We start from the raw sequence: 24,802 nt of genomic DNA on the forward strand, positions 1-24,802 counted from the left end.
AGGGGAATGGGACTCGCTACAGAGCAGGCAGAACCTTCCCATTACCATCTGTGGGTTTAGGAGACCAGTGCTGGGACACAGAATATTTTTACAACATTGTTTAGTGTTTATACTCTTCAGCGATTAAGTAACCATGCCAGAGAAGTGTGGGAGAGGACTATCATTCTGAATCATTTGGAACTCATTAACTCATAGATTGAGAACCATGAACAGAGAGGAGGAGAAGTGTGAGTGTGTGTGTGTGTGTGTGTGTGTGTGTGTGTGTGTGTGTGTGTGTGTGTGTGTGTGTGTGTGAGAGAGAGAGCGACAGAGAGAGAGAGTGTGGGGGACCACAGAGCGTACTGGACTGTTAACATTTAAATAACCCCCCCACCCATCCCAGTTTACATGCTACCTAGAGGGCCTGCTTATGGTCCGACCGACAATCAACAAATGGCCATTGTGTATTCGCCTCTGCTGAATAAATTAAACAAGGCACTTTAACTGGGTATAACCCCCACAGTATTTGGGAATACACAAAGCACTGAGCGAGGCCTCTGTTACAAAGCTCTCTCTGTGATTTGGTAAACCAGGGGGCCTGGGCCAACATCCAGCAGGTCTCGACCCAAAATGCACAGAGGCTGCTTGGAATGGACCTGATGTTCTGGGAATCGTAATAGGACAGCCTGTTTAGTGTGTCACTCAGTCAGTTATACGCCCAGCTAGCAACCCTGCCTGCCTGCTGACCAGCGTAACAGACATCTAATGCATGGGCTTTAAGCAGGACCTTCAGGATGGAGAACATTTGACATAATTTGTGGTTGACATCAGGGCATGCATCTTTAAATTAAAAGAGTACATTTATGCTCTGGGGAACAAAAATAATGAAAGAAAGATGAGGAGAATGTTGGTGGATGGAGGAGAATAGTTTTGTTAAGAACGGAACACAAAATGGATCTTTCAGCTCTGGTTCTGGTAGTAGAAAGTATTCCTGAATCCTGCACACACCCACCACAACTCTCCTGGGTTCTAGAGCACTCAGTGTTAAAGCCAAGAAAACACAGCCCAGAGAAAGATATGATAGTAAAACATTAACTCTGCATCAACATGAAAGCACAAGCCAACTTAGACACACCCTAAATAACCACACATGTAAGGCTCTTGGAAGGTTTGTTCAGGGTTTCTATCTGCACATATATCAAGTACTGTATGAAGCACTACTGTTTGTCAGGCTACTAATTTCCTTTGTAATACATGCACACATACCCGAGCAGAGGATGCCCTTGTGTCGAGCGCAGGAGAAGTCGTCACACTCGCAGAAGGTCCCGTAGATCTTCCCGAACTCTGACTCATAGCAGAGGCACTGGTTACAGCTGCACTCCCCTCTCCCACCACATATCTGCATCCCCTCAGCCTGCCTGCAGGCGCTCAGGTACATGCTGCCAGCCTCACCCTCCTGGCACTCACAGCGGGCACCCAGGTAGCCCGGGTCACAGCGGCAGATACCACAGGTGTACTGTCCAATGGAGCTGCAGTGGGTACTGTTAGCCTGGGTCTGATCGGTGCAGCCACATGCACAGCGGTAGTCCACAGACACCTCCAGACGATCCTTGAAGCCCACAGGCTTGATGGTGAAACTCTGCTGGGTACCTGGGGCGGGGCAGCCTCTGGCGTCTATACTCACGTCGAAGGACACCTGGAAGAAAGAAGAACAGTACAACAGGGTCAGTTTATGGACTGGACTAGAGAAAACAAATGTGCCACAATTTGAGAACACTTCTCAATCAAGGAGTTGGGCCTTACAAAAAACAATGTAATAGTGATTATTATTCATAAGTGGATTTTTAAAAATGGCCACCTTGACCTGGAACCATTACATTTTTATTATCTTCCTCCATATGACTCAGAACCTATTCTGCTTTCATTAGGCTTAGCTGGGACAGGACTGTGTATTACATATGACCTGCAAGCTGTTTTTTATACATGTGGACTTAATTAACTCAGACACACACCAACACAGAGACACACACTGAGACAGAGACACACATTGAGACAGAGACACACACTGAGACAGAGACACACACTGAGACAGAGACACACACTGAGACAGAGACACACACTGAGACAGAGACACACACTGAGACAGAGACAGAGACAGAGACACACACTGAGACAGAGACACACACCGAGACAGAGACACACACCGAGACAGAGACACATACCGAGACAGAGACACACACCGAGACAGAGACACACACCGAGACAGAGACACACACCGAGACAGAGACACACACCGAGACAGAGACACACACCGAGACAGAGACACACACCGAGACAGAGACACACACCGAGACAGAGACACACACTGAGACAGAGACACACACTGAGACAGAGACACACACTGAGACAGAGACACACACTGAGACAGAGACACACACTGAGACAGAGACACACACCAACACAGAGACACACACCGAGACAGAGACACACACTGAGACAGAGACATACACTGAGACAGAGACACACACTGGGAAAGGGAAGAGCATGATAAAGAGAGAGAGGGCGGATAGAGTTCAGAGAAGAGTTGATGTGGCTGAGTCAGATCTGTCGTTCTGCCCCTGAACAAGGCAGTTAACACACTGTTCCTAGGCCGTCATTGAAAATAAGAATTTGTTCTTAACTGACTTGCCTAGTTAAATAAAGGTAAAATAAAATAAATAACAGTTGATTAATCAGCCAATTTGAGCAGATGAAACAGACAGAACAGGACCTCCATCCATTTGATTGCTCTAAGTCTGAACAAGACAGAAACACCATCCTCCCTTTAGCATGGCCTGTCTCAACATGAACTGTTACTGTGCAGGGTTAGTGTTTGTCTCTCTGTACCTCAACTGCCACAGCAACCATCTCTAGTGTGTGTATGTAGCTGAACTGCACAGCAAACATCTCCAGTGTGTGTGTGTCCGTGAATGTGTAGTTGAACTGCACAGCTACCATCCACACACTGCCTGTTGTAGATGAGGCAGAATGTTAATCTTTGTGGTTTCATTCCATTTAGATGGGATACTGGCGTGAATTCCCCCGGTTAAATAAATATTACCAGAAATCTACAAAACGACAGAATGCATGTCAGTTTCATATCATCACCTTCCATGAAACCTTGGACTGTGTTCTAAAGTGCCAGAGGCCAAACGAAACAAACAGACAAAACAAAACAAATGAGGACCGACTTCAATAACGTCTAATAGAACTCATAAGAAATGTGGTTGACTTTTCAATACGTTCAACCACAACATATCTCTGGATAAGCATGGTTCCTTTAATCACCAAAGTTCAGCAAGGAGGAAAACTAATCTACACAATATGGCCAACAATATGAGAGTAACACATGCAGCACTAGAAGAAGTGCAATGACTTGCCTGAGAAGGTTCACTCAACGTTTAAGTACAGTGAAAAGACTTTCTTGCAAACTCAAAACCTAACAATCAAGACCGGAAAAAAAAAAAATATGAAGAACACAGTAAGTAAGTAAGCATACTGTATTATACAGGGTCAGTTCCAATACCATATTTACAATGTGCAGGAATACTGGAGTGATGAGGTAGATATGTTTAGGAGTAAGCATACTATATACAGGGTCAGTTCCAATACCATATTTACAATGTTCAGGGGTGATGGAGGTAGATATGTATAGGAGTAAGCATACTATATACAGGGTCAGTTCCAATACCATATTTACAATGTTCAGGGGTGATGGAGGTAGATATGTATAAGGGTAAGGTGACTAGGCAACAGGATATAAGATAAACAGGTTGAAAATCACCATGAATATGCTTGCTAGCTTGTAAGTGTTGACCTGTTTAAAGACCTTCCTCACATCATCCACAGAGAGCGAGATCACCCAATCCTCTAAGTCAGTGATGGTCCTCACACCCGGCACGATGTTGTTGTTGTCCACGCGTGCATACAGTCGTCTTCCTTTGTAATGGACTGTAGTGGACTGTAGCCCTTGCCACATGCGGTGGGCGCCGGAGGCTGTGTAGTATGAATCCACCTTATTCCTATATTGTCCTTTCTCACGTTTGATGACTTTGCGGAGGTCATAACGGGACTTCTTGTACTTATTTCTGCCCTCGGCCTTAGCCTCAGGGTTGTCTACGATGGCTCTGTCTGGTAGCCCTGTCCTTTAGTTTACCGCCAACCTCTGGGTTAATCCAGGGCTTTTAATGGGTGAAGCAGCGAATCCTCACCGTGGGGACAACGTCGCCAATACACTTTCTAATGAAGCTGGTGACAGAGGTGGTTAGCATGTCAATGTTATCTAAACATTAAACATATTAAACATATAACTCTAAACATATTCCAATCAGCGGTAGCAAAGCAGTCCTTTAGGATAATCTCAGATTCTGGTGATCATTCCTCAACGGAGCGAGTCACGGGTACTTCCTGTTTGAGTTTCTGCTTGTAAACAGCAAGCAGGAGTAGGGAGTCATGATCTGAATTGCCGAATGCCGGACGAGGGAGGGCCTTGTATGCTTGCTTATGGGTAGAATAACAGTGGTCTAGGACTTTATCGCCCCTAGTGGCGTTGGAGATGTATTGATGGAAGTTGGGCATCACTAGTCCCAGTGATGCGGAATTAAAATCGCCGGCAGCCTCTGGATGCAGGTTCTTGCTTGTTTACAGCCTTGTACAGTTCATTAAGTGCCAGCTTGTTATTTTTCTTGTCCTGAGGTGAAATGTATGCAAGTCATGATAACAACTAAAAACTCCCTCGTGAGGTAGAAGGGTCAGCATTTGACCATCAGGTATTCCAAGACAGGTGAACAGTGGGTTGACACTTCCACCACGCTGGAGTTATCACACCAGTTGGTGATATGTAGAGGAACCCCCCCTCCATCCATTTTCCCCGACTCCACTGTCCTGTCCTCCCGATGAATGGAGAATCCATTGAGTTAAATAGCCATGGGGGAGTATCTTGTCCGACACCCATGTTTTTTAAAAGCAAAGAATAATGCAGTTTTGAGAGTCCCGTTGGTAGCAAATCCACGATCGGAGGTCATCCATCTTATTATTGAATGACTAGTAGCCAGTAGAATGGAGGAATAGAGGAAAGAGGAGCTTGCAAAACGGCGGCCATCCAGTACGGCGCCATCTTTGGGAGCCACTCATCCGCATCCCAGTGGATCCAGATCAGGGAAGGAGCACTCCACCAGTCTGCAGGAGACCTGAGGGGCCGTGGGATGTGAAGATGTGAAGAGTTCAGCTCCCATCAAAGACTAACGCCCACAGCCTCTTGGACTGCAGCCCCAAAGCCAAACACTTGGCCGTTAGGGCTGTGTTGATGTTGGCTTCAGCTCCACACGTAACGCACAGATCTGAGTCTTTTGGGGACAGAGCAGAGCCCTGTCACTCGGATACATGATCTCATCTCTCTTCCTCTGGGTTTCCTTGGCTATATCTTCTTTCTCCAGTTCCTCTAACCCTGAGACATGGCTGTAGACCATCGTTCATCCATATATTTATATGTACATATTCTTGTTCACTCCTTTAGATTTGTGTGTGGTAGTGGTAGTTGTTGGGAAATTGTTAGATTACTTGCTAGATATTACTGCATTTAACACAACATGGAAGACCTGTCAGCCAGTCCCTCTACCTCGTCCACTACAGCATAACACAACATGGAAGACCTGTCAGCCAGTCCCTCTACCTCGTCCACTACAGCATAACACAACATGGAAGACCTGTCAGCCAGTCCCTCTACCTCGTCCACTACAGCATAACACAACATGGAAGACCTGTCAGCCAGTCCCTCTACCTCATCCACTACAGCATAACACAACATGGAAGACCTGTCAGCCAGTCCCTCTACCTCGTCCACTACAGCATAACACAACATGGAAGACCTGTCAGCCAGTCCCTCTACCTCGTCCACTACAGCATAACACAACATGGAAGACCTGTCAGCCAGTCCCTCTACCTCGTCCACTACAACATAACACAACATGGAAGACCTGTCAGCCAGTCCCCTACCTCGTCCACTACAGTGCAACACATGGAAGACCTGTCAGCCAGTCCCTCTACCTCGTCCACTACAGCATAACACAACATGGAAGACCTGTCAGCCAGTCCCCTACCTCGTCCACTACAGTGCAACACATGGAAGACCTGTCAGCCAGTCCCTCTACCTCGTCCACTACAGCATAACACATGGAAAGTCTGTCGGCCCGTCTCTCTTCCTCGTCCACTACAGCTAGTCCTCTTTCTAACGAGGTAATGAGATTTAGGGGACATGTGAGTCACGAGGAACTTAGCTCATTCAAACACTGGCTCATTAGGGAAACTAGTAGCTATGAGATAAAGCTGCTGGAGTAAAAAGACGGAACCAAATCAAATCAAAGTCTATTGGTCACATACACATATTTAGCAGATGTTATTATGGCTGTAGCGAAATGCTTGTGTTCCTAGCTCCAACAGTGCAGTAGTATTCTAACAGTGCAGTAGTATCTAAAAACAATTCACAATACACACACATCTAAAAGTAAAAGAATGGAAATATATACCGTGGGGAGTATTTGATAACCTGCAAAATTGGCAGTGTTTCCTACTTACAAAGCATGTAGAGGTCTGTAATTTTTATCATAGGTACACTTCAACTGTGAGAGATGGAATCTAAAACAAAAATCGAGAAAATCACATTGTATGATTTTTAAGTAATTAATTTGCATTTTATTGCATGACATAAGTATTTGATCACCTACCAACCAGTAGGAATTCCGGCTCACAGACCTGTTAGTTTTTCTTTAAGAAGCCCCCCTGTTCTCCACTCAATACCTGTATTAACTGCACATGGGGACAAAGATTGTACTTTTGGAGAAATGTCCTCTGGTATGATGAAACAAAAATAGAACTGTTTGGCCATAATGACCAGCGTTATGTTTGGAGGAAAAAGGGGGAGGCTTGCAAGCCGAAGAACACCATCCCAACTGTGAAGCACGGGGGTGGCAGCATCATGTTGTGGGGGTGCTATGCTACAGGAGGGACTGGTACACTTCACAAAATAGATGGCATCATGACGATGGAAACTTATATGGATAAATTGAAGCAACATCAGTCAGGAAGTTCAAGCTTTGTCGCAAATAGGTCTTCCAAATGGACAATGACCCCAAGCATACTTTGAAAGTTGTGGCAAAACGGCTTAATGACAACAAAGTCAAGGTATTGGAGTGGCCATCACAAAGCCCTGACCTCAATCCTATAGATATTTGTGGACAGAACTGAAAAAGCATGTGGGAGCAAGGAGGACTACAAACCTGACTCAGTTACACCAGCTCTGTCAGGAGAAATTGTGTGAAGCTTGTGAAAGGCTACCCGAAACGTTTGACCCAAATTAAACTATTTAAAGGCAATGCTACCAAATACTAATTGATTGTTTGTAAAATTCCCCACCCACTGGGAATGTGATGAAAGAAATAAAAGCTGAAATAAATAATTCTCTACTATTATTCTGACATTTCACATTCTTAAAATAAAGTGGTGATCCGAACTGACCTACGACAGGGAAGTTTTACTTGGATTAAATGTCAGGAATTGTGAAAAACTGAGTTTAAATGTATTTGTCTAAGGTGTATGAAACGTCTGACTTCAACTATATATAGGGCATCAGCCTCTAAGGTGCAGGATTGCTTAACCGGGTGGAAGCCGGCTAGTGATGGCTATTTAACAGGTCTGGTGGCGTTGAGATAAGAGCTGTTTTCAGTCCTGGAGAGCAGGTAGTTTGCCCCGGTGATGCGTTTGGCAGACTACACCACCCTATGGAGAGCCCTGCCACTGCGGGCGGTGCAGTTTCCGTACTAGGTGGTGATACAGCCCGACAGGATGCTCTCAATTGTGCATCTCTAAAAGTTTGTGAGGGTTTTAGGGGCCAAGTCAAATGTCTTCAGCCTCCTGAGTTTGAAGAGGCACTGTTGCGCCTTCTTCACCACTCTGTGTGGGTGGACCATTTCAGATCATCAGTGATGTGTACGCCAAGGAACTTAAAGCTTTCAACCTTCTCCACTGCGGTCCCATCGATGTGGATAGGGGTGTGCTCCCTCTGATGTTTCCTGTCCACGATCAGCTCCTTTGTTTTGTTGACGTTGAGTGAGAGGTTATTTATTTTCCTGGCACCAGTCTCCCAGGGCACTCCCCTCTTCCCTGTAAGCGGTCTCGTCATTGTTGGTAATCAGGCCTACTTCTGTTGCGTTTGAGACGTGCCAGGCCATGCAGTCATGGGTGAACAGGGAGTACAAGAGGGGGCTAGGCACGCACCCTTGTGGGGCCCCAGTGTTGAGGATCAGCGAAGTGGAGGTGTTGTTTCCTACCTTCACCACCTGGGGGTCGACCCGTCAGGAAGTCCAGGACCCAGTTGCACAGGGCGGGGTTCAGGCCCAGGGCCCCAAGCTTAATGATGAGCATGGAGGGTAATATGGTGTTGAATGCTGAGCTATAGTCAATGAACAGCATTCTTACATAGGTATTCCTCTTGTCTAGATGGGATAAGGCAGTGTGAAAAACTTTCCACCTTCTCCACTGCTGTCACGTCGATCTGGATAGGGGGTGCTCCCTTTGCTGTTCCCTGAAGTCCATGATCATCTATTTTGTTTTCCTGACATTGAGTGAGACGTTATTTTCCTGACACCACACTCCGAGGGCCCTCACTTCCTCCCTGAAGGCTGTCTCGTCGCTGTTGGCAATCGAGCCTACCACTATTGTGTCGTCTGCACACCTGAGTTGGAGGTGTGAATGGCCACGCAGTCGTGGGTGAACAGGAGGGGGCTGAGAACGCACCCTTGTGGGGCCCCAGTGTTGAGGATCAGCGCAGTGGAGATGTTGTTTCCTACCCTCACCACCTGGGGGTGGCCTGTCAGGAAGTCCAGGACCCAGTTGCACAAGGTAGGGTCAAGAACCAGGGACTCCAGCTTAATGATGAGTTTGGAAGGTACTATGGTGTTAAATGCTGAGCTCTAGTCGATGAACAGCATTCTCACATAAGTATTCCTCTTGTCCAGATGGGATAGGGCAGTGTGATGGCGATTGTATCGTCTGTGGACCTATTGGGGCGGTAAGAAAATTGAAGTGGGTCAAGGGTGACAGTTAGGGTGGAGGTAATATGATCCTTGACTAGTCTGTCAAAGCACTTCATGATGACAGAAGTGAGAGCTACAGTATAGTCATTTAGTTCAATTACATTGGCTTTCTTGGGAACAGGAACAATGGTGCCAATCTTAAAGCATGTGGGGACAGCAGACTGGGATAGGGATTAATTGAATATGTCCGTAGGGTAGGGATGCCGCAGCTTTGCGAGGGTTAACATGCTTAAATGTCTCACTCACGTCGGACACAGACAAGGAGAGCCCACAGTCCATTGTGTTATCCTCAAAGCGGGCGAAGAAGGAGTTTAGCTTGTCCGGAAGCAAGACATCTGTCCGCAACGTGGCTGGTTTTCCCTTTGTAGTCCGTGATGTTGTTGAATTGTGACTCCACTTTGTGTCTCTGCACTGACGTTTTGTCTGTTTGATTGCCTTACGGAGGGAATAACTACACTGTTTGTATTTGGCCATATTCCCAGTCACCTTGCGATGGTTAAATGCAGCGGTTCGCGCTTTCAGTTTTGTGCGAATGCTGCCATCTATCCACAGTTTCTGGTTTGGGTAGGTTTTAATAGTCACAGTGGGTACAACATCCCCTATACACTTCCTGATGAACTCAGTCACTGTATCCGTCAATGTTATTCTTAGAGGCTACCGGAACATATCCCAGTGTGTGTGATGGAAAAAATATTTAAGCATGGATTCCGATTGGTCAGACCAGCGTTGAATAGACCTTAGCACAGGTACCTCCTGTTTGAGTTTCTGCCTATAGGAAGGGAGGGCAGGAGAGGGCCTTGTAGGCATTTTCTAAAAGTTGAGTAGCAGTGGTCCAATGTTTTACCAGAGTGAGTACTACAGTCAAGATGTTGGTAGAACTTCGGTAGCATTTTCCTCAAATTTGCTTTGTTAAAATCCCCAGCTATAACAAATGCATCCTCAGGATATGTGGTTGCCAGTTTACATAAAATCCAGTGTAGTGTGGCCGTCGTGGTATCGGCTTGAGGGGGAATATACACGGCTGTGACTATAACCGAAGAGAATTCTCTTGGGAGGTAATACGGTCAGCATTTGAATGTGAGGTATTATAGGGCGGGTGAACAGAAGGACTTGAGTTTCTGTACGTTATCACGATCACACCATGAGTAGTTAATCATGAAACATACACCCCTCCTTTCTTCTTCCCGGAGAGTTATTTATTCCTGTCTGCGCGATGTACTGAGAACCCAGATGGCTGTATGGACAGGGACAGTACATCCCGAGAGAGCCATGTTCCCGTCTAACAGAGTATGCCACAATCCCTGATGTCTCTCTGAAAAGAGATCCTCACCCTGAGGTCATCCACTTTATTATCCAGAGACTCAACACCAGCGAGTAATATACTTGAAAGTGGTGGATGGTGTGCATGCCTCTCGAGTCGGACTAGAAGTCCACTCCGAATACATCTCCCCCGCCAGCGGTGTTTCGGAGCAGCCTCTGGAACAAGTTCAATTGCCCTGCGGGGTACGAACAAAGGATCCAACTCAGGAAAGTCGCACTCCTGGTCGTAATGCTGGTGAGTTACCGCTGCTATGATATCCAAAAGTTATTTCTGGCTGGATGTAATAACACAAAACAAATTCTGGGCTAATAATGTAAGAAATGACACAAAAAAATAAAATTGCTCCTAAGCAAAGTTGCTTAGGAGCTAGAAGCAGAGCTGCCATATCTGTCAGCGCCATCTGTAAATCACAGGACATCACTGCTGTGATTGGGAGAGAGGGCTGGAATAGAGAAGTGGAGTGGAGGGAGCAGCAGATGATTCTTTCATTGAGTCTGTCTCAATGAAAGAGTTGACTGCGTAACACAGTTGGCCTGTTAGCTCAGAGGTTGAGAGAAATTAAGTGTGTGTGGGGGGGGGAGCAGATGCGGTGTATGTGCTTGCATGCATGAGCAAAAGTTGATACAGCTGTGATACGCTGGCTGCCAAAACACACTAATTTTTATGTTGTAAACGGTAGCCCAGCAGGACAATCTCCTTTACTCAGGGGAAAACTATTCTCATCTTTGACAATGACATTTGATAGTACTCTGTGAATTTCAAGACAAAATTATATGTGGTAAATTCTATTAGATTCTCCTAACCCTGAAGAAGTTGTCTTCACATTTGAGAGATCATTGTTACTAAGGAGAAATGTCCTGCAGTATGTGATTAAAATGCCTCTAGACTGTACTTTGTCTCCTTCACCGTGGCATTCAACAACATACTCCCTGAGAGACAGAGCCTGATAGACAGGGAGTGTGTTGGTGTAGTCTTAACAGCCTAATCTGTTTGTACGTATGGGACATATTTAGTATTCTTCAGGGTTTGAGAGAGTGTTGCCTTAAATAGGATATGGACTTAACTTTCTACACTGGGGCTAACACACGTCTGTTACCATGTGATCTTTGTTCTTCCATCGCCTCTGGTTTCACCAACAAACTCTTGTTGTGAGGACATTGACATGCAGCATCAGGCCCCGCAGCGAGGCTGCAGCAAGAGACCCTGGTTATGTCCCAAATGGCACCGTATTACCCGTATTACCTATAAATGGCACTACTTTTAACCAGAGCACTATGGGCCGTGGTGAAAAGTAGTGCGCTACATAGGGAATAGGGTGCCATCTGGGACAGATACCATGTGACTGACACCTGGGACACTTTCCCAATACGTTTTTCTTTGATTCCTCATGTCCTCTTTCCTCGCCTCCTTCTCAAAAGGCAATGGAGGACAAGGTCAGAGGGGAGGGAGCCTAGAGCATCTCCTCCAATGCGATTTGAGAAGGAGGCGAGTAGAGGAATCGAGGATAGATGCATTGGTAACGAGCCCCTGGGCTTTCGGCTGCTTCATGTTCTCTTTAGGAGGACAGATTGGCACTCAGAGGCCTGCACAGCAAATTTCCCCACTGCAGAACAAAAGACAGAGTTAAACCCATCACCCTGGCCATAGAGAGATGTGATTCCCCCCCATTCACTAACATTATTCATTCAGCCGCCATCCCCACATTCAATTAAGACAAATAAGAATCAGTGAGGGAGACACTGGGGCTTTAGGAAGAACAATTCCACAAGACCCATCACCCTGGCAATAGAGAGATGGGATTCCCCTCATTCACTACCATTATTCATTCAGCCCCAATCGCCAGTCCCTGACTCCCCATCCCAACATTCAATTAAGACAAATAAGGAATCAGTAAGGGAGTGAGGGAGACACTGGGGCTTTGGGAAGAACAATTCCACAGGGTCGGACCTCTGCGTGTTGGCGCAAAGTAGCCCCACGTTAAGAGTTTCAATAGATTAAATCTCTAATTGAGGCCAATATATCGAATAAAATGTTATTTGTAACATGTGCCGAATACAACAGGTACAGACCTTGAGGTGAAATGCTTACTTACAAGCCCTTAACCAACAATGCACCAACAATAAAATGACATACAAATAACGTTTTGGCCCATGGTGTTGCAGAATATTCTTTATTTTTGTGACTTGCGATTTCAGAGAAGTAAAAAATATTTTCTGTCCTAAAAATCTGATTTTAGAGGAGACTCAAGATTTGAACATTTAAACAGTGCAGAATTCAAAGCGATTAAGATGTGCAGTGATCCCACGTCCCCTGACATTATTGTTTTTCTGAAACAAAGGAAGGGAAGAATGCATTCCATCTAAAATGGCAAGAACACACCGTGGCCCAAACGTTATCAAGACAAAGGAGATGATAGTGGATCATAGCAAAAGGAGGACCGAGCACGCCACCATTCTCATCGACGGGACTGTAGTGGAGCAGGTTGAGAGCTTCAAGTTCCTTGGTGTCCACATCACCAACAAACTAACATGGTCCAAGCACATCAAGACAGTCGTGAAGAGGGCACGACAGAGCCTATTCCCCCCCAGGAGACTGAAAAGATTTGGCATGGGTCCTCAGATTCTCAAAAGGATCTACAGCTGCACCATCAAGAGCATCCTGATGGGTTGCATCACTGCCTGGTATGGCAACTGCTCGGCATACGACCGCAAGGCACTACAGAGGGTAGTGAATACGGCCCAGTACATCACCGGGGCCAAGCTTCCTGCCATCCAGGACCTCGTTAACCAGGTGGTGTCAGAGGAGGTTCATAAATATTGTCAAATACTCCAGCTACCCTAGTCATAGACTGTTCTCTCTGCTACCGCACGGCAAGCGGTACCAACGCACCAAGTCTGGGTCTAAGAGGATTCTAGTGCTGTTCTGCCTGCGGCTATGGAATCCTGACCTGTTCACCGGACGTGCTACCTGTCCCAGGCCTGCTGTTTTCAACTCTCTAGAGACAGCAGGAGTGGTAGAGATACTCTTAATGATCGGCTATGAAAAGCCAACTGACATTTACTCCTGAGGTCCTGACTTGCTGCACCCTCGACAACTACTGTGATTATTATTATTTGACCATGCTGGTCATTTATTAACATTTGGGCATGTTCTGTTATAATCTCCACCCGGCACAGCCAGAAGAGGACTGGCCACCCCTCATAGCCTGGTTCCTCTCTAGGTTTGGGCCTTTCTAGGGAGTTTTTCCTAGCCACCATGCTTCTACACCTGCATTGCTTGCTGTTTGGGGTTTTAGGCTGGGTTTCTGTACAGCACTTTGAGATATCAGCTGATGTACGAAGGGCTATATAAATAAATGGGATTTGCTTCTAAACAGCTTCGACCCCCAAGCCATAAAACTCCTGAACATCTAATCAAATGGCTACCCAGACTATTTGCATTTCCCCCCCACCTACGCTGCTGCTACTCTCTGTTAATATCTATGCATAGCCCCTTTAATAACTCTAAGTACATGGACATAATTATCTCAATTACCTCGACACCGGTGCCCCTGCACATTGACACATTGATTCTGTACTGGTACCCCCTGTATATAGCCCCGCTATTGTTATTTACTGCTGCTCTTTAATTATTTGTTATTCTTATCCCTTACTTTGTTAGGGATTTTCTAACTGCATTCTTGGTTAAATTAAGGGTTTTTAAACGACGTTGGAGGCGGCTTATGGTCAAAAAATTAACATTCAATTATCTGGCAACAACTCATTTGGACATTCCTGTAGTCAGCATGCCAATTTCATGCTCCCTTAAAACTTGAGACATCTGTGGCATTGTGTTGTGACAAAACTGCACTTTTTAAATTAGCCTTTAATTGTCCCCATCACAGGGTGCACCTGTGTAATGATCATGCTGTTTAATCAGCTTCTTGATATACCACACCTGTCAGGTGGATGGATTATCTTGACAAAGAACAAATGCTCATAACAGGGATGTAAAAATTTGTGCACAACATTTTAGACAAATAAGCTTTTTTTGCATATGGAACATTTCTGGGATATTTTATTTCAGCTCATGAAAAATGGGACCAACACTTCACATGTTGCGTTTATATTTGTGTTCAGTATACATTTTTAAGATACAGACAATTTTGACTTTTCAGCTTGGCCACATAGCGAAAATCCATGGAAAGCCGGGAGGCCTATGTATGACTCACCGTGTCTCCAATCTTGAGGTCGGCACACTTCCTGAGGCCTGGGAGAGGCTGTCCGTCCTGACAGGTGGCAGTGAAGGACAGACTGAGGTCTTCAGGTTGATCCCACACGGTCAGCTCCACCTTGGACCGGATGCTCTGGAGAGAGGACACAGACACAGAGAGAGGCTTGAATAAACTCACAAAAGCATATGCCTTGAACACAAAAACACAGACCCTTATGAATAAGTACTTTTGACCTTTACATCAAAGTAGTAAATGTTTGATTTATTTGAAAACAAGACAGATGGTTCACTGGTCAACTATCCAAACACAAGTCTGATCAAAGACTAATCAATAGATCACATGAGAGTTAAAGTATCTCTGTATATTAGAGTTGGCACAGAGGTTCCCTGGTGGTTTCTATACTATCTGAATGTTACTTTTAGGGTTGCAAAAGGTCGGAAACTTTCCGGTACATTTCTGGAATTTCAGGAAATGTTCCATAGGAAGTTAAGCCTGGGAATTTTGGAAATGTTGCTTAAATTCATCAAAAAAGTTGGCTTATAACAGTGAACCTTTTTTTGTGGGATACACACAAGGCAATTCTAGGTCTTGTGGCATATTATGGTTAAAATATCCCCAATTCAATAGAATTGCAACCCTCTGCATGCACAGTGCATTCTTCCATCACATGTACAGCTGCTTCTCAAGATCTTGCACACTACTGAGATGCTATTGAGGGCACACTACTACACTGTCTGAGCCAAGGACTACATGCTTTCTGGTAAGTTTTGATTACAATACTGGGTGGGGTGAATATATTTTATATGATATACATAATTTTGTTAACTAGTAAATAGTAGTCTACAGCAAAGTGTGTTTAAATAATTTCTAACTTGTTAACAATTTCTGCTAGTTAGTTGTTGCTACCATGTGGATTTTAGCTTGCTTGAGCCTGCTAACTGAGGAGTGTTAATTCACCTGTTTCCATACATGTTTCATTAAAAAAAAAAAAATGTATCTTACAAAGGAGTTGTTTAATCTAACTGCTTAAATATTTATCTGTACATGGAATTGTATTTTTTTTTTTACAAAAAAATGTTCTAATCTTTACAGGAAAATGCCACGGGCACTATCTGATGTGGGGAAGACGTTTCACTCCAGCTAATGTAGAAAGAAAAGCTGTGTACATTTGCAAATACTGTGCCAAATCATATGTGAAGAATGCAATAAAGAATCATATGGCCAAGCGCATAAAGATCTCTCAGCGCTCACAATAAGTAACCTCTGACAAAAATCCCTCTACTTCTATTCGAGGTGAAAATGATGAATCAGACACCTTATCGATATTAACAGCTCATGGTCCTCCTGGAATCAGAAGTTTTTTTTTACTCAATGGAGGAACGTAGCAAGAGAAATGCTGATGAATATCTTGCTCAAGCTCTGTATGCAGCTGATTCACCTCTGATCCTCACAGGCTGTGTATTGGAAGAGATTCCTGAATGTTCTTCACCCAGCATACACCCCTCCAACCAGACATGCTTTATCTACTAATTTGCTCAATGCAGAGTTCAACAGAGTTCAAGTGAAGGTCAAGCAAATCATAGAGAAAGCAGTCTCTGATGGGTGGTCGAATGTTTGTGGGCAAGGAATAATTAACTACATCATCTCCATCCCTCAACCAGTATTCTACAAGATCACAGACACAAGGGACAACAGACACACTGGTCTCACATTGCAGATGAGCTGAAGGCAGTCATCAATGACCTTGGACCACAGCAGGTATTTGCATTGGTGACAGAAAATGCTGTGAACATGAAGGCTGCTTGGTCCTAGGAGTCCTACCCTCACATCACACCCATTGGCTGTGCTGGTCGTGCATTGAATTTGCTCCTCAAGGACATCATGGCACTGGAAACAATGGATATACTCTACAAGAGAGCCAAGGAAATGGTTAGGTATGTGACGGGTCATCAAGTTATAGCAGCAATCTACCTCACCAAGCAAAGTGAGAAGAATACGAGCACCACATTGAAGCTGCCCAGCAACACCCATTGGGGGTGGTGTTGACATCATGTTTGACAGTCTCTTGGAGGGGACGGAGTCTCTCCAAGAAATGGCCATATCACAGCCTGCCGATATGGACAGCCCCATCAAGAGGATCTTCCTGGATGATGTATTTTGGGAGAGAGTGGTAAGCAGCCTGAAACTCCTGAAACCTACAGCAGTAACCATTGCACAGATTGAGGGAGACAATGCCATCCTGTCTGATGTTCATACTCTGTGCGCAGATGTAAGTGAAGAAATCTGCATTGCCCTGCCCACTTCACTGTTGCTCCAATCAGAGGAAACTGCAGTTCTGAAATACATCAAAAAGCGTGAAGAGATGTTCAGGCTTCTGCCTGAAGCCCATATATGACACAGCGTACATGTTAGACCCCAATTATGCTGGCAAGAGCATCCTGTCTGATGCAGAGATCAACCAGGCCAATGGTGTCATCACTACCGTGTCTTACCACCTTGGCCTGGATGAGGGCAAGGTTCTTGGCAGTCTGGCAAAGTACACTTCCAAGCAAGGGCTTTGGGTTGGAGATGAGATTTGTTGGCACGACTGCCATATTGCCACCTGGTGGAAGGGACTTTGTGGATCTGAGGCTCTTTCCCGTTGCCTCCATCATCCAAATCCCACCAACATCAGCCACCTCAGAGCGCAACTCGTCCTTGTTTGGGAACACACACACACACACACCAAAGCACGCAATAGGCTGACCAACAAGGGTTGAAAAATTGGTAGCTGTCTGGGCAAATTTGAGGCTTTTTGAGCCTGACAACAAGCCATCCCCAACAAGGTTGGAAAGTGACAGTGAAGATGAGGCCTCAGAGTCTGATGTTCAAGAAGTGGACATTGAGCAGGTCCAGGGAGAAGACATGGAAGTCTGAGAGGAAGACAACCAAAGCCTTAGTTTCTAGACTATCATTTTACAGACGCACGTTGAAAACATTTTTGGGAGATGCGATGGATCATTGGGGATCATTCAATATTCCCTTTCTTTTGTTGTTCAGTGAAATCATCCCATGTGAAGAGTCAACTCATTTAATTAAAGTTCAATTCGTAACTAAATTGTTATTTTTATTTCTATTGAAAGGATTTAATCATTTGCAATTATGTCTACTTGATAAGGTAAAAGGTTTATGCCTCTGTCTTCATATTCATCTTCATACAACTCTCCTTCCGTGGCCTCCAATTGCTCTTAAATACAAGTAAAACGAAATGCATGCTCTTCAACCGATCGCTGCCTGCACCTGCCCGCCTGTCCAACATCACTACTCTGGACGGTTCTGACTTAGAATATGTGGACAACTACAAATACCTAGGTGTCTGGTTAGACTAAACTCTCCTTCCAGACTCACATCAAACATCTCCAATCCAAAGTTAAATCTAGAAATGGCTTCCTATTTCACAACAAAACATCCTTCACTCATGCTGCCAAACATACCCTCGTAAAACTGACCATCCTACCAATCCTCGACTCATTTACAAAATAGCCTCAAATACCCTACTCAATAAATTGGATGCAGTCTATCACAGTGCCATCCATTTTGTCACCAAAGACCCATATACCACTGCGACCTGTACGCTCTCGTTGGCTGTCCCTCGCTTAATACTCGTCGTCAAACCCACTGGCTCCAGGTCATCTACAAGACCCTGCTAGGTAAAGTCCCCCCTTATCTCAGCTCGCTGGTCACCATAGCAGCACCCACCTGTAGCACGCGCTCCAGCAGGCATATCTCACTGGTCACCCACAAAACCAATTCTTCCTTTGGCCGCCTCTCCTTCCAGTTCTCTGCTGCCAATGACTGGAATGAACTACAAAAATCTCTGAAACTGGAAACACTTATCTCCCTCACTAGCTTTAAGCACCAGCTGTCAGAGCAGCTCACAGATTACTGCACCTGTACATAGCCCATCTATAATTTAGCCCAAACAACTACCTCTCCCCATACTGTATTTATTTATTTTGCTCCTTTGCACCCCATTATTTCTAATATTATCTCTATCTTGCAAATTCTTCCACTGCAAATCTACCATTCCAGTGTTTGACTTGCTATATTGTACTTACTTCGCCATGGCCTTTTTGTTTTTGCCTTCACCTCCCTTATCTCACCTCATTTGCTCACATTGTATATAGATTTTTCTACTGTATTATTGACTGTATGTTTGTTTTACTCCATGTGTAACTCTGTGTTGTTGTATGTGTCGAACTGCTTTGCTTTATCTTGGCCAGGGCGCAATTGTAAATGAGAACTTGATCTCAACTTGCCTACCCGGTTAAATAAAGGTGATATAAATAAATAAGATATGGTAAATATATCCAATGCAAAAAAAAACATCACATTTAAATGGTATTAATATTAATTCCCATATATTCCCACGGAAAGTTTCCACCTCTGAATATTCCCCAAAATGTGCAACCCTGGTTACATTTTTCCAGTACCCCTGGCACTGGATCCACTCAGAAACACCACCACTCAGCATTTTATAATGAAACCAGTAAGAGCCAGTAATCCAATCTGTTTCTGTTAGCAGTTGGGATGGAAAAGAGAGAAACATGGAGAATAGGAGAGAATAAAATGCCTTGGTTAAGCAAGGTTTATAATGGTTTATTCTGTCTTTTATGATCCTACCCCACAGCAGTTCGGTTGGCATGGATACGGAGTGTGTGTACAATAGCGTGGCTTTTCCGCTACGTGCCAGCTGTGTCTGTATTTTACGAGAGTATGTGTTCTCTCCAACGCATCACAGCTACAGAACTGTGACAGGAGGGTTATCAGAAACATGCCAGGCTGGCATATACCCATGACTGATTGAACCATGCCTGACTGACAGACAGATACCCATGACTGATTGAACCATGCCTGACTGACAGACAGATACCCATGATTGATTGAACTACGCCTGACTGACAGACAGATACCCATGATTGATCTCTGCCTTGCTTTGGCCTGTATTGGGAAAAGAACACAATGAACTGAGAATGACTTTTTCTTCTCTGATAACAAAATGTGTTGAAATAGCTAAATTGCTTATGTGTTGAAACCGCACCACCCTCAATAAAGACCGTGCTACGAAGCCAATGTTGTGGTATCTTGACAAGTGAATAGATGTACAGAATATAGGCAACACTTTGCTCGCTGGTGGTCATCCATATCTGACAGTCTCAACACTTTGCTCGCTGGTGGTCATCCATATCTGACAGTCTCAACACTTTGCTCGCTGGTGGTCATCCATATCTGACAGTCTCAACACTTTGCTCGCTGGTGGTCATCCATATCTGACAGTCTCAACACTTTGCTCGCTGGTGGTCATCCATATTTGACAGTCTCAACACTTTGCTCCCTGGTGGTCATCCATATCTGACAGTCTCAACACTTTGCTCGCTGGTGGTCATCCATATCTGACAGTCTCAACACTTTGTTTGCCATAATTACCAGTTCTAGAATCAACTCTTGTGTACTTAACTATGCAAAAACAATCACAGGAAGTAAAATGCGTGACTGACAAAAATGACACGGCTTGTTTGGAATTGTTTTTAAGGAAAACTTGACTAAAACAAGAAAAAAAATACTCAAAATACACAGAGAAAGACATTATTTCATCCCTTAAATGTTGTTTCCTCTCAACTAGTACAAAAGAGTGAATTATTTACAGTAACTGCCTTCCTGCAGCGCATTAAAGACACAATCTTCCATTTCAACAGCCTGAACGCCACTTTGTTTGGTAAACTGAGAAATGGGGCTGGGGCAATGTAGCCTAACCACTCAAATCAGACTGGCTTTAAGATCCCTTCTATGGCCAAACAGGAACCACAGTGGCAAAGTAGATATACGGTGACCTAGAGTCCGGTTTTAGTCAACAGACCACAGCACAATAAGTGAAGACGGAAGGAGGATGGATGATTTGAGAATGGATTAGGAGAGTGTCTGCTATGACAATCATAAACATTAACGTCAAATTATAATTCAAGATCATTAGAGGCCCCGGCTTAACTTTGGTATAATGAAGATGATAGATTTAGCATGACCCATCAATTAGTCTGGTGGGGATTTAAATCTCTGATCTTATATTTTCCATAAATGTGGTGTTTCTTGTTCCATATAACCAAGGGAAAATTAAATTACAATTCTAAACAAGGACAAGATGCAAATCTCCTAGCACACCAGTCTGTTGCTGTTTTTCCAGCATAGCAGTGACCTCAATTAGAACCATCTCAGCAATGTTCCCAGGACAAATATTTACCAACCTTATGAAAAACTAAACCTGCTGCACAATGAGTTTCTCTTCTGTCCCTCATATTGACTCCTTGGATTAAAATACACAAGAATAAAAAAAATACACAAGAATGTGGATGCCTTTCAGCCCTTCTAGAAACCTTTTCAGCCCCTTCCAGAATCCTTCCTTCAAAGTACTGGAATGCTGGAATCTATTTCCTGTGTGGTGGATTGGGGAGTAACAGGAGGGTCTCAGTCTCGGGATTTGGGCCATAAACCTGCTTCTTGTTCTGTGACCATAAAGTGCTAGACTAGTGCAGAGTTACAGACACAGGGCTGTAGCGTGTGACAGAAGTAAACCCCCAGAACCCCACACTAAATAGAAGGGCTGGGTGAGAGTATCCATCTCTAATGCTAAAACATGAACATTCAATACTTCCTCTTCTCCTCTAGAGACCAGGGTCATGTTCAGTAGGTCACAAAAAGGAAAAACAACAAGTTCAGGGAATACCTGTCTTTTTCGCTCAGTTTCAAAATGTTTTCAACCAACATCCATTTCAAAAGAGGACAGGTGAGACTCTTTTCTTCTAAAGCACACACAATCTGTGCTCCAAAATGGAAGAGAACCCTCCTTTACTTACATTGTAGGCGTTAACGATGAGTTGTATGATGTTCTTGGAGTCCTGATCCAGAATCTCCACTGTGGTTCCAGGTATCAGTGCTGTGAAATTCTGCATAAACACAAGATAGAAGAAATGTTATTAAATAAACAAATATTTGCAGGAATTCACACAATAAAGGCCCCTATACATACCAAACTGTACACACCATAAAGGCCCCTATACATACCAAACTGTACACACCATAAAGGCCCCTATACATACCAAACTGTACATACCAAACTGTACACACCATAAAGGCCCCTATACATACCAAACTGTACATACCAAACTGTACACACCATAAAGGCCCCTATACATACCAAACTGTACATACCAAACTGTACATACCAAACTGTACATACCAAACTGTACATACCAAACTATACATACCAAACTGTACACACCAAACAGTACACACCAAACAGTACACACAATAAAGGCCCCTATACATACCAAACTGTACACACCATAAAGGCCCCTATACACACCAAACAGTACACACCAAACAGTACACACAATAAAGGCCCCTATACATACCAAACTGTACACACAATAAAGGCCCCTATACATACCAAACTGTACACACCAAACAGTACACACAATAAAGGCCCCTATACATACCAAACTGTACACACCAAACAGTACACACCAAACTGTACACACCAAACAGTACACACCATAAAGGCCCCTATACATACCAAACTGTACACACCAAACAGTACACACCATAAAGGCCCCTATACATACCAAACTGTACACACCAAACAGTACACACAATAAAGGCCCCTATACATACCAAACTGTACACACCAAACTGTACACACCAAACAGTACACACAATAAAGGCCCCTATACATACCAAACTGTACACACCATAAAGGCCCCTATACACACCAAACAGTACACACCAAACAGTACACACAATAAAGGCCCCTATACATACCAAACAGTACACACAATAAAGGCCCCTATACATACCAAACTGTACACACCAAACAGTACACACAATAAAGGCCCCTATACATACCAAACAGTACACACCAAACTGTACACACCAAACAGTACACACAATAAAGGCCCCTATACATACCAAACTGTACACACCAAACAGTACACACAATAAAGGCCCCTATACATACCAAACAGTACACACCAAACTGTACACACCAAACAGTACACACCATAAAGGCCCCTATACATACCAAACTGTACACACCAAACAGTACACACAATAAAGGCCCCTATACATACCAAACTGTACACACCAAACAGTACACACAATAAAGGCCCCTATACATACCAAACAGTACACACAATAAAGGCCCCTATACATACCAAACTGTACACACCAAACAGTACACACCATAAACACCAAACACACAGCTAATCTCAATACTGAACATACAATTCAATTAAAAAAACATACCTTGTAAATGACATACAGCCTTTTTGTCACAGCGAAGATGAGATAGATGTTGTTTGCAGCCAGCTTCTCTCCCAGTAGAGCCAGAGAGGGGTAGTCCTACAGAGACAAATCTTATGTTAGAGACATTTCTTTAAAGTTCTCAATAGGTTAGCTTCCATCTCACCCCGTCAGGAAGTTAGTGAAGAGAAGTGATTTCTCCCCTGATTCCAGTGTAGTGTTTACGTTAGAGTCCCCTGACATTTCCTTTCTCGCCAGCAGAAAGGACAAAGAACACTGAAGTGGTTTAGACCTATGAACTTACAGCTCTGCACTAGAGTTGTGCATTAAAATGTGAATCCTAACTTCCACTTAAGTCAAATGTTCGCTGTAGTGAAGGTATGAATGAGTGAAAATGTTTAAGCATTGAATAAATAATCACTTTCTCACAATCAGATTTGAGATTTTTGGCTTCAGTAAGCCTTTGTCATAGTGTACATCCAAATCAATCAACAGTGAGAGTTACACTTCAAATGGACTGTGACAAACATTTGCCTCTGCACCTTCTCCAGTTCAACAGTTTCCCTGAAAAACAGAGCTCTGTTCTAGGAAGTGCGTATTCCTTTCGTCCCACAATCAGATGAAAGAGGAGAAACCTACTTAGCCTGTTGCTGAGGATCCACGGATGGTGAATTCTTTGGATTTGTGTTGGCTTACCTCCACTGAACTTAATGCGATCAGATGTAACATGACTACAATGCCCAGAGCATCCAATGACACAGAGCAAATAACTATAGAAACATTTAGCGATTACGGGAGAAACCACCCGAATACCAGAATATTTTTATTCACTTAGCCAATTTTCATATTATTGAGTTGGATTGATTGAAATTCACATGATGTTAATTATGTTTTCATTACATTAGCTCTTTGGACAAATAGCGATAGCTATGTAAACTCAAACTGTGTGCATGAATATATCTTTGTTTAAATCAAACTAAATGAAAAAAATGATCTGTTTAGCATGGTGTTTAGAATGTCTTTATGTCCTCTCTCAAGACATTTAACATTCTAGTAATTTCTTATCCACAGCGACTTACAGTACTGAGTGCATGCATTATCGTACTTGTCCCCTGTGGGAATCAAACCCACAACGCTGGCATTGCAAGTGCCATGCTCGACCAACTGAGCCACATGGGACCATTGCTGAGCTCTCAGCCTAACTGTTGTCTAAATTAACTTCTATGTGAACTTTCCCTGAGATAATTACAGCTTTTAACTTGCACTTCCTATGGCTGTCAGGAGATAAGCAGCTGCAATAAGACATGAAGTGAGTTCCCAATAAAGTAAGCAGGAGCTCCAGCGGAAGCAGAGCCAGGCAGACTCAGCAAACCAGTATACTTCAAACAATACACTGCATTCTTCCTTTTAGAAACATAGCTCGGCTCTGGTCGTCAAAGAATCAGACCAGCGGCGGAAAATGCGCCTGAGAAGTTATCTTTACCTCAAAGCAAAGCCCATTCTTGAGAGGTGCCGCTTGAGTAGAGAATTTCAATATCTATTGAATAACCCAAGCAATATATCACAATGGCAATGTGGATAATAACCATGTTATAATGATGTCAGTGATGTTACAGCTATAGAGTAACCATGCTATAATGATGCCAGTGATGTTGTAGCTCGAGAGTAACCATGTTATGATGATGTCAGTGATGTCCTAGCTATAGGGTAACCATGCTATAATGATGCCAGTGATGTCCTAGCTCTAGAGTTACCATGTTATAATGATGTCAGTGATGTCCTAGCTCTAGGGTAACCATGTTATAATGATGTCAGTGATGTTCTAGCTCT

At 43.9% G+C, this 24,802-nt stretch overlaps 1 protein-coding gene across 1 annotated transcript in view; it reads right to left on the reverse strand.

Moving 5' to 3' along the window:
• Positions 1–24,802, reverse strand: part of LOC109871245 (integrin beta-5) — an 87,824-nt gene that overhangs the window by 56,745 nt on the left and 6,277 nt on the right. Inside the window, exons 7-10 of the mRNA XM_020462055.2 lie at positions 22,976–23,071; positions 21,529–21,618; positions 14,639–14,773; positions 1,246–1,675 (exon numbers count right to left, since the gene is read on the reverse strand). Of these exons, the coding sequence (XP_020317644.1) occupies positions 1,246–1,675; positions 14,639–14,773; positions 21,529–21,618; positions 22,976–23,071 (751 nt within the window). The remainder of the gene's footprint in view (positions 1–1,245; positions 1,676–14,638; positions 14,774–21,528; positions 21,619–22,975; positions 23,072–24,802) is intronic.

The sequence above is a fragment of the Oncorhynchus kisutch genome, linkage group LG26 (assembly GCF_002021735.2).
Source record: "Oncorhynchus kisutch isolate 150728-3 linkage group LG26, Okis_V2, whole genome shotgun sequence".
NCBI classification, from domain to species: Eukaryota; Metazoa; Chordata; class Actinopteri; order Salmoniformes; family Salmonidae; genus Oncorhynchus; species Oncorhynchus kisutch.